At 39.2% G+C, this 18,379-nt stretch overlaps 1 protein-coding gene and 1 long non-coding RNA gene across 2 annotated transcripts in view; both read right to left on the minus strand.

The window, feature by feature from the left end:
* The window catches only part of PLCL1 (phospholipase C like 1 (inactive)), a 301,127-nt gene extending 282,989 nt beyond the window's left edge, over positions 1-18,138 (minus strand). The window contains exon 1 of the mRNA XM_028509552.2: positions 17,398-18,138. Within this exon, the coding sequence (XP_028365353.1) occupies positions 17,398-17,640 (243 nt within the window). The 5' untranslated portion in view covers positions 17,641-18,138. The remainder of the gene's footprint in view (positions 1-17,397) is intronic.
* LOC118500032 lies at positions 5,623-10,664 on the minus strand. Its single transcript, XR_004902558.1, has 3 exons — positions 10,653-10,664; positions 8,931-8,935; positions 5,623-6,556 (listed from the first exon to the last, which is right to left on the minus strand). It is a non-coding gene; the product is annotated as an uncharacterized LOC118500032 (long non-coding RNA).
* Positions 18,139-18,379: the final 241 nt, after the last annotated feature.

Consider the following 18,379-nt stretch of genomic DNA (forward strand, 5'->3'; position numbering starts at 1 on the left):
TATGAAGTGTGTCTTCCTCATCTTGAAATTTCTATATATTACAAAGTTAGTCTTGTCACAAATAACAGAAACATCAATGAGCAGACAAATGAGTGAATCAGTCATTAAAAGTAACTTTACCAAATGTATTATAGCATGAAAAAGAATGGATAAGCATTGCCAAAAAGGCTGTTAGCAGAGTCAAATTTCAGTTGCCTTGGCTCCAAAAAAGAGATATTAAGCATACATTTAAAGATTTAATAATATGAAACATTGAATAATGAGACACAAGGCCCACATCCTTCTCTGCCTTGACATATGCATTATTATGCATCAACTCAATTTTTAATACTTGAATGAAAGAGTAGTTATCTGTCATAACTAAGAAATTCCTCTATATACGATTACCTAAAGAGTTAACTTTTTTTATGTTAGTTAGATCTCACAGAATTAGGTGTATGTAGACAACAGGGCTCAGAAGCCAGACATGGCCCATATTCACACACTTTAACATAAGCTATTACAGGCAAAGCATCTTAAGAAAACAGACGAATAATTTAACTGTATGAATGGCACGCACAGTTTGATTAAGAGATAGTGGCAGCCAATAGGGCTACTTTTTATGACACTGCTGTTGTGAGGTTGGGTGAAAAGCCACTCAGAAGGAAAGTACTGACCACAGCTGCTGAGAAAGTATATGAACTATGTCATAAAAATAGTTGTAGAATTAATATGTTTGCCATTACTACCCAATAAACAGGAAGTATTTTTATCAGAGGAGCTGCTAGTTAAATAAGTTGCTGTGTCCTCTCTTTTTTAGGAATACAGCCTAAAATACATCTTAAATATATCTGCATAGATAGATTGTTTTCCTCACCTCCAGGTTACATCAGACTTTTAGGACAGGCATCATAATTCCCATCTTACCAATGAAGAAACTGTGGCTCAGAAAAATTTTAAAACTTGCTGATAATCACACAGTTGGTAAGCAGCAAAGCTGAGATTTCAGAGTCCCAGATCTGATTCTCAAGTCTGTGTCTTCTTCCCCGTCCAGATTTCAGGTCCTAGCAGGTAAAGTGAACCTGGCAATGGTAGGCCGCATGAACTCAGGCCAAGGATCCTTTCAGGAGTATGGAAGAGAATAGTCATCTTGAGTTACTTTGGGAGAGAAATAAATCAGGCATGTGGCTAACACTTAGTAGGAGCTATAGAGAACACAAAAAGTCTAAAACGTGTTCCCTCTCTTCAGGGTGTATAAGATGAGACTAATACAGAACAAACAAAGGACACTGAAATATCCCATGTTTGTGGATAGTTTCTAATTTATTTCCTTCTTGTCAAAATCAAGATCATAACTGATAAGCTTAGAATAGTACCTGTATATTCTGCCAAAAGGGCTTACAGCCTTTAAAATTCCAGGATCATTGACTCCTCAATTAAATTCATTTGGGGGTGTGGGGGATTGGCTAGAGCTGGCCCATTTTCATTCAGGAGCAGTATTCCAACACTTCAGATTGAATGCACAGTTGGCTTCACAAGGATTGCAATTCTTTCAGGATGCCTTAATAAAGGAAGCTGTGGATCCAGCAATTCCACTTCTGAGCATTTATCAGAAGGAAACAAAGACACTAACTCAAAAAAAATATCTGTATACCCATGTTCATTGCATCATCATTAACAGTTGCCAAGACATTGAAACAACAGAAGTGTCCATGGGTAAAGGAGTGGGTAAAGAAAATGTTATGTATACACACACACACACAGATACACATATACACACACACATATATATACACATACATACACACACATATACAGGTACAAGGTGGGGCAAAAGCAGGTTTACAATTGTTCATATGGAAAATAATATAACAATTAATAAATAATTATACAACAATAAATTTTGTGTTGAGACAACATGGATGGACCTTAAGAGCATTATGCTAAATTAAATTAGTGACACAAAGAAAGATAAATACTGTCTGAACTCACTTATATGTAGAATCTTTTTTTAAAAAATTTTAATTGATGGTTGCCAGAGACAGGGGGCTATGGGGTGGGCAAAATGGGTAAAGGCAATCAAAAGTACAAACTTCCAGTTACAAAATAGGTCCTACAGATGTAACATACAGCATGGTGACCATGGCTAATAATACTATAATTTGAAAGTTGGTGAAAGAGTAAATCTTAAAAGTTCTCACAAGAAAAAAATGTGTAACTATGTGTGGTAATTATTTTGCAATATAAATAAATATGGAATCATTACATTGTATGCCTGTAATTAATATAATGTTATATGTCAATTATATCTCAATTTTTAAAAACATGATGCCAAAAATAATAATAATAAAAGAAGATATATTTAAATCTAATGATATTTTCCTTAGAAAGAGACAGAAAATGTTACATTCTGTATATCCGTCTCCACCCACTGGCTTGCACCTCACTCATAACACCCTGGCAGGTGGCAGCACCTGAAACAGAAGACCAGGAGGAGGCTTTTCAGATTCTCAGTAGCCTCGGTCAAAAACAATGCAGAAAAAATACACAGCATTGCCCCTGAATCATACTATTAGTCATAGTAAATTGAGTAATGGTTGCCAATTTTATGGTTCACTCCTTTCCTTAATTTTAAGGATTTAGTTCAAGATTGGTCTTTATTTATTTAAGGCCTCCATCTTCACAGAGCATTATACTCTCTCCTTTTGTGGTCCCACAAACCAAACAATTTGAAAGAGTTCTTGCTTTTAAGGAATTTGCCATCTAAGAAGGAAAACAGAAACCTAAACACACCAAAGACCTGAGTCAGACATGGCTTTTTAAATACTTAGTCAATTTATCATTCACATTTTGTATATAGTCATAAAGTTCCGCAGAACGAGCCTGATTCCAGGAGGAAAGTAAAGAGTCTTAAGTAATTAGTTGTGAGAGGTCTTTTCTTCAATTAAACAAAGACTTAGTTTAATTGTAAGGTGAAATCAGTTCAGCTAAATTAATGAGGAAGCTATTTCTAATAGAGACCTTTACCAAGTTTCAGGTATCCCTTAAGGCTGAGTTACTGTCAAGGCAGGTGTTATGGGGGCTTTTTCTAAAATGTTAATCAACTTGAAGAAGAAAAAAAGAGGCTCATTATATACTTTCATTAAGATGAGATTTTACACAAGAGAACAATCAAAGCCAAGCACACAGTATTGTATCAAATGCAGTAAATATTTAAAAATCACTTGCGGAATTAAATAGGGTTACACTAAATTCACATACAGCTCATTCTTTTACTCTAATTTGAGGAAGCTGAAAACCATCAGTGCACAAACTTGACCTAGCAAAAACTGTACAATTATTTGTCAAGAAGCAGCAAAAAGGACAACAATTACAAATACTGCTGGGTAGTTTACAGAACTTTTGGGGGAAAGGTGGGAAGCTTTATATATATTTTTTAACTACTGACACTACCAAATAAAATCAAGGTTTCTGTGCATTTTTCTTTGAAATCCTGCAAGAAATCAGAGAAAACCCAGTGTTGACCAATCTCTACAACTCCGAAGACCTTGATTGAGCAGAGACACTGGAGTACCCATCACTTTAAACTGTGGGCACCCAAACCCCATGGGGTTATACACAGCAGCCAGAAAACAGGTTCTACTCCAGCACTCAAAGATACCACTCTATTCAAAGAACTCCAGGATCAAAATCTTAAGATTTTTACTTATTGATTCCCCTATATCTCTGAAAAGTCCCGATAATTCTGACTTCAAAACTAGTCCAAGATTTTATTGTTTTCATTCCCAGATATAATAACTAACATTTACTGACCATCTACTATGTGCCAATTACTTAGCTAAGCATTCTATGTTAACTCTCATTTAATCCTTCCAACCATCCTATGAGTGGTTGTTCTATTACAATGATGAATGAAGCGGAGGGTCAAAGAGATTAAGAAAACTGCCTGATGTCACAAAGCTAATAAACAGAGAATTAGGGTTTCAATTCTAGGGCATCCCCCTTTAATGGAAGTACTATGTTACCTCCTGGATTTTGCACCTGCTTCTAGAAACATCTAGCCATTCTCTTAGTCCTTAATTTATCTCCATTGTCTCACATAGTTGTTAAGAAAATCTTTTTTAACTGCCTTTTATTTTACTAATTGTTTCCCTATTTAAGACAAGTATTGGGCTGGCCAAAAGTTCACTTAGTTTTTTCTGTACCATAGCTCTAGTAGTGCTTAGTTGTCTTTAACTTCATTCAAAACAGTTTTGCTAGATTGTATTGTGAGAGCTTTCACACCAATGTGCATTTTTTAAAAACTTATCAAAATCAGTAAATTTTTGTGAAGCTATTTTAATATTGAAGATGGAAGAAAATACTCAACATCTTCAGTATATTATGCTTTATTATTTCAAGAAAGGTGAAAATGCAACTGAAATGCAAAAGATTTGTGCAGTGTATGGAGAAGGTGATGCAACAGATCAAACGTGTCAAAAGTGGTTTTCTAAGTTTCTTGGTACTACTGACATTTTGGCCAAATAATTCTTTACTGTGGGGCTGTTTTATGCATTGAAGATGTTTAGTAGCACCCCTGGCCTCTACCCACTAGAAGCCAATCACAGGGGATAGTCAACTTACTCAAAATATCCAAATCTACAAAGTTATTGGTAAAAATAAAAAATGTGTCATATTTTATGGGAAAAACTAAACAGATTTTTGGCCAACCCAGCACAATGGCTTTGATATCATACTAAATTGAATGCAACTGCCAAGTGAAACCTGCCCTCAGTCAGCCCATCAGATCTCTTAAATTCAGGAGCATAGTCTCTGAAATACAAAGACAACTAGCTGAGCTGCTGTTAATGGAATATGCTTTTTTCCCTGGAAATAAAAATTCCCCTGAGGATTATATTCATAGGAATATGACATTCAGAAAAAGGGATATAGAAGAGCCATTATTGTGGAGCACAGTGCAACTAGCATAGCAACCAGTGTTGTGGTCTAAGAACAACATTTTAAATGAAACACTGACAAATCAGAGCATGCCACTTACCTGCTGTGTAAGTTTGGGCAAGTTATTTAACCTGTCTGTGCCTCAATTTCCTCATCTATGAAATGGGGTACACAGTCCCTACTCCATAAGCCTAGTGAGAATTCTATGAGTTAATACGTGCACGGTGCTTAGAACAGTGTCTGGAGCACAAGAGCACTCAGTAAATGTCAGGGGTTATCACTGTGGCAGGAGTGTGGGAAGAGACGTCCATGCAACTTCCTTCAAAAACGTCAAGAGTTGCCACATCAGTACATAAGCTTACTCTTTCTAGCTCCAAGGTAGGAGTCAGACTGACAAGGAGATGCATTACAGAAGAATTTTATTTGGGTTCAACACAAGAATGTTTTCATATACCAAAAGCAGCCTGAAAACAGGCTGACTCCCTAGTAAGAGGGGGAGCTCCCTGCTGACTGGAGGCCAGTGTCCTCACATCTACTAGGGCCTCTTGCTCAATATGGGTAACTGCACCCAGCACCCTCCAAAGGCTCACCTAAAATACTCTCACGGATTCTTTCCCATAGTGTACAGCACACGGTAGTTGCTCAAGACATCCTGTACTGTTCCTGTTTGGAGTTTCTCTGTAATTCACATATGGTATTCATCTGTGAGTCAGGATAAAAAGTGCTGTTCCTGCCTGTGAGGCATAATCTTGAAGTTAACTGGTTCATATAGGTGTTGAAATAGGACTTAGTAGCGCATGAGCCACGTTCTTGTCAGTTGCCCTACCTGGATCAAACAATGTGAATCCAAAATATTTCAGAGTAATGTTGGACTCCCTTACATCACAAAACTTTTTTTCTCCAAGAATATATTCCATGACTAATTCTTTTAATCTTGACAAATTTACAGTCTCCTGTACTTCATTTTACTAATAAGAATATCCTAAACTTTAAGCTGAGTGCACGGCCACGGAGGCAGAGACTGACTACATTTCCCAGTCTTTTGCAGGTGGGTAAGGCCATATCAATAATGGACCAATGGGATATGAGTACAGGTGATACGTGCAGCTTACAGATCACTTCCTTAAAAGAAAGGTAATTGCCCTCTACTTTCTTTCTTTCTTTTTTTAGTTTGTCTCTCAATCCCTCCCAAACAGTTGTCAGTCTGCTATCTGTGAATGTACTTCTATTTTGCTTATTAATTCATTTCATTCATTCCATTCCACTATGAGTGAAATCATGTGATACTTGTCTTTCTCTGACTGGCTTATTTCACTTTCTTGTTTCCCCTTCCTATGGGCTGGAAGGCAGATGTGGATGTGGTGAGCCAGTTTAAGCAAAAGGACAACATCTTAAAAGTGGTTCAAAAAGAAGACAAAAGGAGCCTGGATTTCTGAATTACTTTATGGAGCAGACACATTTACCTAACTTGGAATAACTTGCCTACTGGTAGAATGTTACTTATTAAAAAATAAACTTTTATCTTGTTTAAGCCACATATGTTGGGATTTCTTTGTTAAAGCAGCTTAGCTTTCTAATAAATGCAAGCATTTATAAATATAGAAAGTTTACACCCTTATTTCAAAAGCTCATAGATTCTCTTAAATTCCACCTTTAATAAAGATTTTTGTGCTGAAATTTTAAACTCTGATGTAGAATAAGCCAACTATCAAAGTAAACAATACTTTTGAGGGCTAGGTAACAACACTAGTGGTACACTTTCATTTTTTTCAGCTTAGTTCAAATTTGATTTAAAAGTTTAATAATAATTGTGATTTCTATTTGCTTTTAATTTTAGTAGAGAATTTTGAATATTTAATTTTAAAAATAGAAAAATAATTTTAAAATTTTTACATTTGATATTTTTCCTTTTTAAATTTTTTTCAGATTTCCTGGGGTGACATTGATTAATAAAATTATATAGGTTTTGAGTGTACAACTCTATAATACATCATTTGTATACTGCAATCAAATCTCTTTCCATCACCATACACTCAACACCCTCTATCCTTTACTACCTCTCCACTTGCCTTTACCTCTGGTAGCCAACATCCTGTTGTCTGTGTCTATGGCTTTTTACTTGTTTGTTTATTGTTTGTTCATTTGTTGCTTTCAATTTTACATCACACATATGATGAAATGATATAGTTCTTAGCTTTTTCTGTCTGACATATTTTGCTTAGTATAATAGTCTCAAGATCCCCATGTTGTCACAAATGGCAGTATTTCATCTTTCCTTATGGCTAAGTAGTATTCCACTGTATACATGTACCACATGGCCCAGTAATTCAATACATTCCAGAGAAGAGATGAGCACCATTCTCAACTTACGAGGACACTTGGTGGAGAAGGGACTGTTGGATGCCACCACAATTTCCTGTCCAATCTTTACACATGATTCTCATGAAGCCTTTCTCTCTCAACCTCATAAAAAGTCATGAGCTCTTTCCCCCACAAAGAGAAAAGTGGAAAAAATAGGCTCTCTTCAGGAACCACAATCCCCTTGCAAGGTTACCTCTTCACTCCCGGTCCTCCCCTTACTTAGCCTGGGCAAGAGGGGTGGGCAAGAGCAGTAGTGAAGGCTGCCTCTCCCTAACACAGAGGTGGTGGCTGAACACAACAGTTCATAGTCCCCTTCATCTGTGCAATCTTAGAGCCTTTTATTTTGAGCTGTGATGGCCAATTCCAGTACTTCCATCTTGTTACACCAACTTCTCTGATGACTGGTTTGCCAAAAGCCATTTCTCTGTATTAGTGACCCTATCATACTAAGGGTACATGAAATTCTATGAAGAATTTCCTTGGACTTTCCTGGAGTTAGTGTTAAGGAAACAACCAAACAGACAAAGCTGAATTCTGATACCCAGAATTCCCACCAACACTCAGACCAATCCTTCCTGGGTCCTTCCCAGGAATCTCTAGGTTCAAAGGACTTTCTGCCCAGCAATTACTGTTAGGTGAATTAAGGTGTTCAGTAGTTAAAAGACTCTCCAGAAGAATCAAAATTTTAAAAAATGAATTCCCAAATGTACAACTTCTGGCAGAATGATCCAGGTAGAGAAACATTTGTTGAGCTATTTACCCTACCCATTTATTCATCAGGCCCCATCTGACTCCATTCCTCTCTAGCGTATCTTGATCCTTTTCTTTCTTTTCTCCCCAAACCCCAGAAATCTCAATTTGTAGTCAAGCATAACCACTAACACTTCTGAGTGTGATTTCTCACAGCCCACGCAGTTACTTTTATGATGAGCATGTCTTTGGGTAAAGACCATCATCCTAGCTGTACGTCAGAAAATGGGGGATCAAAAGGTCACCTGCTGTTGACAGGTCTGACCTCCAATATGTCAGCATCAGCGTGTACACATACACACATGCACACACTACTGCATGTACCACAAACCCAGCTTGATCCCATACCAGCTGAGCATGAGGAAGTGTTAGGGAGACTATTTCTTTTAATTCAGATATTTGGGAAAACCCTTGATTTTTTTTTGTTTTGTTCTGTTCTATTTTCAGAAAAATCCACTTTAAGAGAATATGACAAAATACCTTATTGTGCAGATGCAGCAATAGAAAAACAAAAAGGAGGGGAGAGGAAAAAAGCCAAAGTTTTATGTCCTTTCAATAATTTAACATAACCACAGGTGGATAATTAAAGTTGACTCACAGGTGTTTCAACAAGAGAGCTGACTGTGTCTTAAACACCTGGCCAGTCTCCAGGTGATGAGAACAAACCTCTGGTACCATTTGGCCACCGGTATTGTATCTCTGCACAGCAGAATGGACTCCTTGCCTTCAACATATAAAGCAGCCACAAGCACAGTAATATCCTGACATAATCATATATTTGAATTTCCCACATATTGACTTTAAAATCTCTACCAAGAAAAAAGGAATTAAATGATTAAACAAACTTTTAGTGTAATGGGATTCCAAAAATATTTGCCGAACTTGAGCTATGTGTGAGAAACTGTACCTACCTCAAATGTAATTGGGAGGAAATCTCAGAGATACAGTATCCTATCCACTGCCACTTAACAAAATTGCAGCCTCCTTGGATTAGAAACTCATATGCTTCTTATTGATTTATTGATTCTGGAGGACAAAACTATCAAACTATAAAATAAATCACATCAGGGTTTAGTGATTAAGTAACCGTCCATCTTTAGCTTGTATAAATTATACCAAAGTTGGATCATAAATTCTTGCTTCATGGTAAAGAGGCTAATTCTGTTCAAAGAGTAAAAATATACTAATAGGAGTTCCACTCCTCTTAAGGGAAAATGGAAAACAATATTAATGTAAAGTCATAAGTATTTTACATGAAAGGTTATAAAACTAAGGAAAAAAGTGTGTTCAAATAGTCCTTAAGAGATTTTCCCAAAACTGGTTTTAGAATTTTTTTATTTGTCAGCTAAACTTAGTTTTTAAGGGGACCATAAAATGTCTGTTATTTCATGTATAATAACTAAGCTTTAAATTAATATTACTTAAGAAGATGTATAGTATAAAAATTAAAAACAACCTCTCAAGCTAGGCAATTTGGGTCTATTTCCTGGTTCTGACATTTATTACCTATGTGACCTTGGGCAAGTCATTGTAGAAAGTCACATCTATCCATCTGTAAAAAATGAAGGTAATATTAAAAATACTCTCCACATACAATTATTGTAAGGATTGACTGAGTTAATACACATGAAGTGCTTAGAATAATGCCAGACTCACAATACAAATTATATAAGCATTTGCTACTATTATGAAAATTCCTCAATAGAAAAATCTCTTCAAGGTGTTATTGTGTGTTTTATCTACTAGATGAAACATAAAAAGAAAGCTATTTAATTATTAATATCACTCTAAATATATAATATTTCATTATAGCACAGAATCAATAATTCCAAAATATTTCAAAATGGGAGTTCACCAAATGCTGAAGATGTCTTTGCATCTTGTATGTCAGCAACTAGAGAGAGCAGACTGCCTGCCCCTCAGCCCCATGCCTACTTCCTCCTCCAAAAATTAGTCATGATAAGTGAGCAATAAACTGCAAGGTCAAGGATATTGATGGGCTACGTTTTATGGAGGTGAAGCTTTCAGAGAAGATAAAGGCAAGTGCACATCTCATGGTCTCCTCTCTCCTCACCCAACAGCTGCGCTGACATGGAGGGAAACAGAGTACGGCATTTGCAGGGACTCTTCCAACACAGTTGCCCTTTTCCTGAGCAGACCCTGACCCAGCCTGAGCCACCTGCAGGGGAAACACGTTGCTCTCTGGCCCTAAGGAACGTGCTCCTGAGCAGCCCACCCTCATCTTCAGCTGTCAGATCTGGGAAGTGGAGTGTGAGCTGTAAGTTTCACCGGCGGTTTGGCCTGCTTTGGTTTGAACTCATTTGGGCCTGAGGGAAAAGCACCAATAAGTGATCAGATCCAGCTTTCTAGAGTTCTGCCATGTAATCTTTGTCCAAGTAAACTGTTCTTTTGTCTCTTTTTGTCTTACTGGTGCATTTATCTTCCTCAACACATCACAGGGAAGGTATTCTGAATAAATCTTACCATCATTTCTAACTATTAACATTCATTACACAATAATACAAGTTTACCTACTTTACATATTGCCTTGTGCTTAGTCTACTACAGATTTAACATCTTTTTAAAGGCCCTTGAACAGGTCAATGTGCAAGAATTAACAAAACAAATATTCTCTTTCAAAGGTTTTTTAAATTTTTGAATATAAAGTTGTATAGGGTTTTTTCCTGTAGTAGCTATATACTTTCATAATTTACAAATATAAATTAAGAAATCTTTGGAAACACTTACTGAAATAGTTTAGTTGTTAGGTTGTTTTGTTTTGGATGGAGAGTATTATTTTCAAAATTAACTTACCTTTCTTCTTCCTGGGGTGATAATGATTCCTTTCTACTCACCATGCACAATCCTACTTTTCTCAAAGAAATGCTAGATTAGTTATTAGTGAGATGAGTGAAAATGGTCCTGTCGAAAATAAACTAGATTATATCTCTCTTACACACATCCACATTAGATGCTACCAGTAAAACAAATCAAATCCGATTTAAATACATGAGACTACTCCAATACTTTGTCACACTATGACTTTGTTGCCATCACGTGTTAGCTGAAATACAGGATACGTGGTTCAAAACTTACAATAAGACAGAATGTCATTGTCACAGAAGTTGATCATTTGGTCCTACTTTTCTTATCCCTTTAGAATATTCATTAATTACAATAAATTTTATTTGTTGTATCCTATCACAGGAACTGGGGTACAGAGATGAACTGGGATACAGAGACAATTAAGATAAATAGGAGATAAGTAAAACTACATAAACCTTTTCTACATTATCAAAATACGAGATTGTGTAAAACTGACAGGTTTTACTGTCATAAGGTTTCCTGATTTATTACCTTAGATATAGATTGCAAGTGCAATCCAATTATTCTCTCTCCCCACTTAATAACTGATGGGTCATTTACTGGTATGTACTGAATGGAAAACTCAAAAAGTAACTTTACTCCTGGCTTTTACTTCTGTTTAGTCATTTTAAGCTGGATGATTTTTTTAATGTATAATCTTATACATGTCTCAGTTTGGACATTGCTCCTGAAAACGGAATTATGTTTCATGTTCACAATCATTAAAACTCAAAGGAAGTCATTCCATGAGCAGAGGAGACTGCTGCACTTCTTCCTTTGCGTCAGTCCCAGACCCACCGCCTGATCAGTTGCCCAGCATCACCTAGAAGCATTAATGGATTGTTTGTTCCGTGGCACCAAAGGTAAAGTCGGCTGTTCCCTGACGTCTTTTCATAACACCCACTGTGCCTGAGGTGTTATCTGGCAATGTGTGTTCAATTGACATTTTACTATACGAAATTTCATTACCTGTTCTCTCCTCAGTAAAAAGGAAAAGGCTAGAAAAACAACTATTCAGGCTTCATTGCAATATATATTTGTTTAACCCGTCAAAGTCTATGTAATTAACTTATACTTTTTGAATCTTAACATATTTTATAAGGAAACAAATAGTATAAATTCTCATAGTAGTAGCAAAAACTAACCAACATGCACTTCTAAAATCTTTCATCAACATATGACAAGGCTGTTTATCTAAATTTCATTCCTAATTCTCCTAAGGTGCCTGGAGCCACCTGGTCCTGGTGAGGTAGCTCAGTTGGTTAGAACATCTTCCCATGCGCTAGGGTCACATGTTCAATCCCTGGTCAGGGCACACACAAGAAGCAACCAATGAATGCATAAACAAGTGGAAGAGCACATTGATCTCTCTCTCCCCTACTTCCTCTATCTCTCGGAAGGAAGGAAGGGAGGGAGGAAGGAAGGAAGGATGGATCACATCAGCAAGTCACCACAATGAGAAGTGACCATTTCTAAGGTGAAATACGACCATGTTTCTATGGCAATTTCAGAGAAAGTAAAACACTCTGACTAAAGTTACTGAGATGTAAAACAAATCCACCCAAAAAAGTTCAATGCTATTTATACAGCTGAATCATATCTCAGGAGGAACACCCCCAACTGAAGCCACCAGGGCTTGATCATGGCACCCCTTAGAGTCAAGGCTAGCCAGCCCCACTGTACAATCAGGTTGTCTCTCCAAAACTCACCCATAAGTTGATTATTTGGAATTTTCAATCTATATTTTTATAAATTCAAAAAAGCCTACAAATGCTGATTAATTCCTAGGTCATTCTATCGAAGCCTATTTAACTTACAGTATGTCTAAAATTTTTACATCATTTTCAGTCACACTTCCATTCATAACTGTCTCTATTAAAAAATCTTTCAGAGCTCCAATTGAAGATTTCCTATTTCATCACTGCACAGAATGATACATATTCCTGTGCCCTAGGCATTTGTTCCCCCTGTATACCAGTCCAAACAAGAGAACACAACCCTGCCCAAACTCAGCTGTCTGCAGGAACATGGGAGAAGTGGGACTGGTATAAAACAGGTGTGCACTCCATATATTGATAATAAGTAGAACACCTGCCAAATTGCTCTTCTTTTAAAATACAGTGCGGGCCTAACAAAATGACCAAAGACAGGAAAGTTTGCGACCCCTTTCTGGCATCATCTCCGTGCGTTCTCATTTGGGGCAGCGAGGGTGGGGGTGGGTAGAGAAAGGATAATCTACCCAGCAAGCTTTGGGACCCAAGATTCAGACTCTTCTACCACTCTCTGACTTGTCCATATTGTTTCTAACCTAGAAAAGAGTATTCATGGATTGTGGAGGATCTGCATAAGAGCTCAAGTTCTCCAATTAAGCATGTGTGTATGAATCCTAACTCTAATTTATATTAGTTCTCTTTACCTTCCTTCTGTATGTTAGACAGTTTGCTGTGAGGATAAAGTGATATTATGTATGAAAGCTCCTAGTGTATTACTTGACTCATAGTAGGCAGCACTTAATAAGCATCAATAAAATTCCCCTTGCCCCTCTGAAGAGAGCTATAACTTTGATATGAGTCAACAGTGCCCATGTCACATCTGCAGCTCAGGAACCCACTACACCAGCCTCACAATGACAAAATGAGACTGGCTATGCTATAAAATGAGACAGGAACAACACCAAAGCCATTAGTTTATCTGCTTTAGTGCTGGTCTGAGCACCTCTCATTCCCAGCTCCTAAACCTTCATCCCACACACCTGTGTCCATGAGCGACAAATGATAATTTCTTCTAGAGGATTCATACTTAAGTAGAATCAAAGAGAAATGGAAAAAAGTAGAACCTTTCAGTATGTTACATATAACAGAAGAAAAGTCAATGTATTTTAAAACACATGCATGTATCTCAGTTCCCACCATCTAGTATACAGAATAAGCTACATTACTTTCTATTTCCAGAACATTACATAGTTACAGAGCTATAAACTCTAATCCAGAAAGGCTAAATATTTTAAACATATAAGTTTGATATCAAGTGCCAGATAGACAAATGGTCTAATTTCTTAAGTACAAATATATTCAAATGCAGAATAGAACATAATTGTTAGATATTATCAATTTTGCATGTCATTTTGAACCACAAGTCATCAAGTAGCAATTAAGATGGAGTCTGTTCCAATATTGTGGTATACAGCAATGCACTTACCAAAAAACATGCCACATTTATCAATGTCAATGCTGTCAAAAGTAATCACACAGGACAACACAGGGAAAATGGACAAATTAAAGGGCACCTCATTTAATTCTCATGTTAATTCTTTTTTTAGTTTAGGACTGGGCATATAAGTGAAGAAACACAATTATATTAGAAAGAAGACATTCTGAACATGTGTAAAGATAGATGTTGTCATTGTTTTCATTAGTGAAGAAGGAAATTGTTTTTTCAACTAAACACATGTTTTCATAAATTAGAGAGGGCAAATTTGCTTAAAAACATTCCTCTTAATTAATATACAAGACAGTCTGTTTTCTGGCATGATAGAGAAATGCACTATTCTGATTCATCTAATATTCAAGTTAATAGAGAAGTTGCATTCAAATAATTAGAATAAAACAATGCCTTAATTGAACTGAAAAGAATTTAATATTTGATGATTCACAGTCTTTCAGTGGCTCAGAGATTATCATGAATACTAATTATTACTGCACTAAGGCCATTTGGAACAATATTTAATAGTATGATTAACACAAAATGTGCAAAAGTCTTTCTTTTTGTGTACGTTTCAATGCCAAATTAAAAGAACTCTTGGCAGAACTATGGCTCATGCAGTTTCTGTCAATACAGAACACCTGCTATATATTTCTAATGCGATCTAGACCTTTTTAAGAAATTTTCATTTTTACTATGCTAAAACAAACAAGCCATGGAGCAGCAGACTCAAGATGGCAACAGAAAAGTCCCTGGTATCAGAAAGGGAGTGAAACAGAGCTGATCACCTGACTCTTTCCCCACTAGAAAGGCACAAAGGCCTCGGGAAACAGACCGCAAGTTACCACCACCTACAACCAGTCAGGTTATACTTGAAGATTAACTGAGTGATCTCAATGACCTTAGACAACCTTCTAAGCATCAAAAATGTCTGGGGCAAATCTGAAGATATAAGGCCTGCAAAACTCTAATCACACTTTATTATAGAAATAAGCTTCAATGGTTTACCACAGATATGTATAGATACATATGCTTACATATGCATGGAATATTTCTAGAAGGATACAGCTATGGGGGTGGACTATGTAAGTAGAAGTGTAGAGTGGCTAAGAATTTTCCCTTCATACTCTTTTGCAACATTTGATTTTTTATTACTCTTTCAATAAAGCCTAACTTTAGGGAATAATAACTCACTTCATTTTCCAGTATCTTTAATTTTAAAGGCTACTTAGTAAACCCTTATTTTACTACTAAGTAGGGAAAAGATCAAATTGTCACCTCTCTCTTTTCATGGCCAGAAAAGAGCGCATGGTACAATTTAAAAACTGCAAATTTAGTTGCAAGAATTTGTATATTTCTTATACTTCTGTCCTTTTATTTGTTACAACACTATAGAGCCCACTGCTTTTTATGACAGAATATTTTAAAGTATCTTGAGATGCTTATTTTTACACACACAGGATGACATTTAATATTAATATCTTAAAATCCAACTGCATATTCCTCCAATATTGTATGATCTCACTTATATGTGGAATCTAAAAGAAAAGAAAGATTCAGAGAACACACTGGTAATTGCTAGTGGGGTGGGGAGGTGGGTGAAATGGGTGAAGGAAGTCAAAAGGCACGAACTTCCAGTTATAAAATAAGTCAGCCATGGGGGTCTAATGTACAACATCATGATTGTAGTTAGTAATACTATATTTCACATTTAAAATTGGTAAGAATGTAAATCTTAAAAGCTCTCGTCACAAAAAGGAACACTGTGTAGCTGTGTGTGGTGATGAATGTTAACCAGACTTATCATGGTGATCACTTCACGACATATACAAATATCACACTACATTGTACACCTGAAACTAATGTAAGGTTGTATGTCCATTATACCTCAATGAAAAATATTGAAGAATAAGAACAAAAGTGTTTCCTAATTGTGATGTTCTAAGCTTCAAAACAATATGCTTTCTAATCTGTGTTTTTTAAAAAGTGATCATTTCCTTTTTATCCTAATTCACACTCAGAAAAGAACATTCTACTTTCACAATCTGAAAGTGGCAAAATAAGAGAAACTACTACAAGTCATTTTCAACTACCACCCGCCCTTCTTTCAGTATAGAAATAACCCTGTTGGTGTTAAACTTCCACGTGTCAGTGGAGGGAAAAGCCGAGACCATACTTGGAGCTAGGTGGATGTGTACTGCGGGTGCAAGTGTACCCACACAGGCGCTGGGAGCTTCAGTTTCGAGCTTTCGGAAGAGACAAGTATTACCTGGTGGTTACACAGTTTAACTGTGAACAAGTGTTTTAAATGTATTAGCACAACATGTATGTTGAAGAGTAAGTTCCAAGTCCGTCTTCCACTATCATCTTTGAAACTGCACATACAGCTTCATACCAAAATCGATGTCATTCTCATACGCACATGATTACTCCCACGCATTTATGCCAAGAGGCCTTTTCCCAAAGAATGTGGGAGAGGTCTGACTTCCAGGAGACCTTACCCCAATGTCATGCATCCAAAAGACGAAATCTCAAACAGGAAACAAGCTCCAGGTGGAAGAAAGACAGAAAGAGATACGGGAAGGGCAAGGCTTATAACAGTCCTGCCAAATGAAAGAGGAGGAATCCTGTCCCCTCCTGTAGCGGAGGGGTCCGGAAGCGTTTTCCCCGGAGGCGGCGGTAACCGCCAGGAACCGGGGGGCGGGGAGGGTGGGGGGGCGCTTCGGGGACCGATTGCTTCCGGTCGCGCTGCTGCAGCGCGGAAACCCTGGGGTCCTCCGGAGACCTGTACTTGGCCGAAAGGTCCACTGAAAGATCTGCCTGCCTACCCGGAAAGTTCACGCTTCTTCGGATTTCGGGATTGTGTGAATCTAGAAGGTGTTTCTTTTCACTCGAGGGTAACTGTGCATTTCCTTTACTGTGGGGAAAGTTAATCTTTCGCTGGAGAGCAGTGCACTACCATCCCGTAGGTCTGCATTCATACTGAGTCCTCCCCTTCTCCTTCCATCAACAGTTCAGTGCAGCTTTAGGAGAAAAGGAGGAAAAGCATCCATCAAAACGCAAAGACGCGCAGCGGAACTTTGCCTCCGCTGTCGGGGAAAAGAAAAAAAAAGTCACTTCTGCTTCTCGCGTCCAAGTGCTGAGTGTGGGAACCTCCGGACGAGGAAGGAAGGTTTGGTCATGAAAGAGGCAGGAGAAAACAATGCTGAGCCCGCGATGCCTCCGGACAGCGCACATCCTGCCGGGGTCCCCGACCCACCCACCATCCACACCCACGCTCCCGGGCAGTGTGGCCCCACTTACCTTGATGATGCTGCTGCGTCGAGGGGTCGCCCGCGCCGCCTCCAGCAGGCTAGCCTCACTGTCCGCTGGGGCCCCTGCAGCAACCGGCAACACGACCCCGCTGCGCCGGTCCCTCCACCGACCCCCAGGGGCCGCCGCCACGCCATCCCCGGAGGCGCCGTCCAGGCCCGCTCGGGGATCATCTTCGCCCCCGGCTGCGTCGGGCAGCGCGGGACCCTCCCTGCCAGCCGCGCCCTCGGCCATGGTGGGGCGCGTTTCGGGCTCTCCCGGGGGAGACGGCACGCCCAGCAGCAGAGTCCAGCCGCCGGGCACGGTTGCACTCAGGCACCGAGAGGCGGCCCCGCCAGACTTGGTTTCACCGCCCGCCAGCAGCGGCGGTGGCGGCAACTTTCTGGAGAGGAGGCATCGCTCGAGCAGAGACGTCCGCGGGCTCTGGTCCAGGCAGCCGGCAGTCCTCTAGGGCGAGGTGGCCGTGTGAGGAGGAGAGTGAACCCGAGGGAGAAGGAGAGGCGAGAAGGAGAGGACGGTGTCCGAAACGGGATGCAAACGCCCCGTTCTGCGCCAGACAAAAGGCACCAGGCGTCTGGCTGGGCAGCCTCCGGAGCCGGGATGCGCGCGGCCTTAGAGGGGCCGGAGCCCGGCGACCACGGCCCCGAGCACCGTCCACCTGCCTGCGGACAGCGGCGCGGCGACCTCAGGAAGTGCGGCGGCCTCCACCGCGCTCTGTTGTGACAGGGAGGGAGGACTTGTTTTGACAGCCGCGGGGATTGGCAGGCATCTGAGCCTCTCAGGGTTCTCGCCTCGCGGAGCGAGGTCGGCCCGACCAATCCCCACTGCGGAGGGGTGTGCCCGAGCGCGAAGAATGGAATGTGTTCGGGGACCGCGAGCCGAGCCTGCGGGGCTCGCGTACTCCGGCTGCTGTGCAAGCGCGCGCGCGTGCGTCTGCGCTCCCGTCGGCGCTCCGCGGATGTTTAGGAAGTTT

The sequence above is a fragment of the Phyllostomus discolor genome, chromosome 4 (genome assembly GCF_004126475.2).
Source record: "Phyllostomus discolor isolate MPI-MPIP mPhyDis1 chromosome 4, mPhyDis1.pri.v3, whole genome shotgun sequence".
NCBI lineage: Eukaryota > Metazoa > Chordata > Mammalia > Chiroptera > Phyllostomidae > Phyllostomus > Phyllostomus discolor.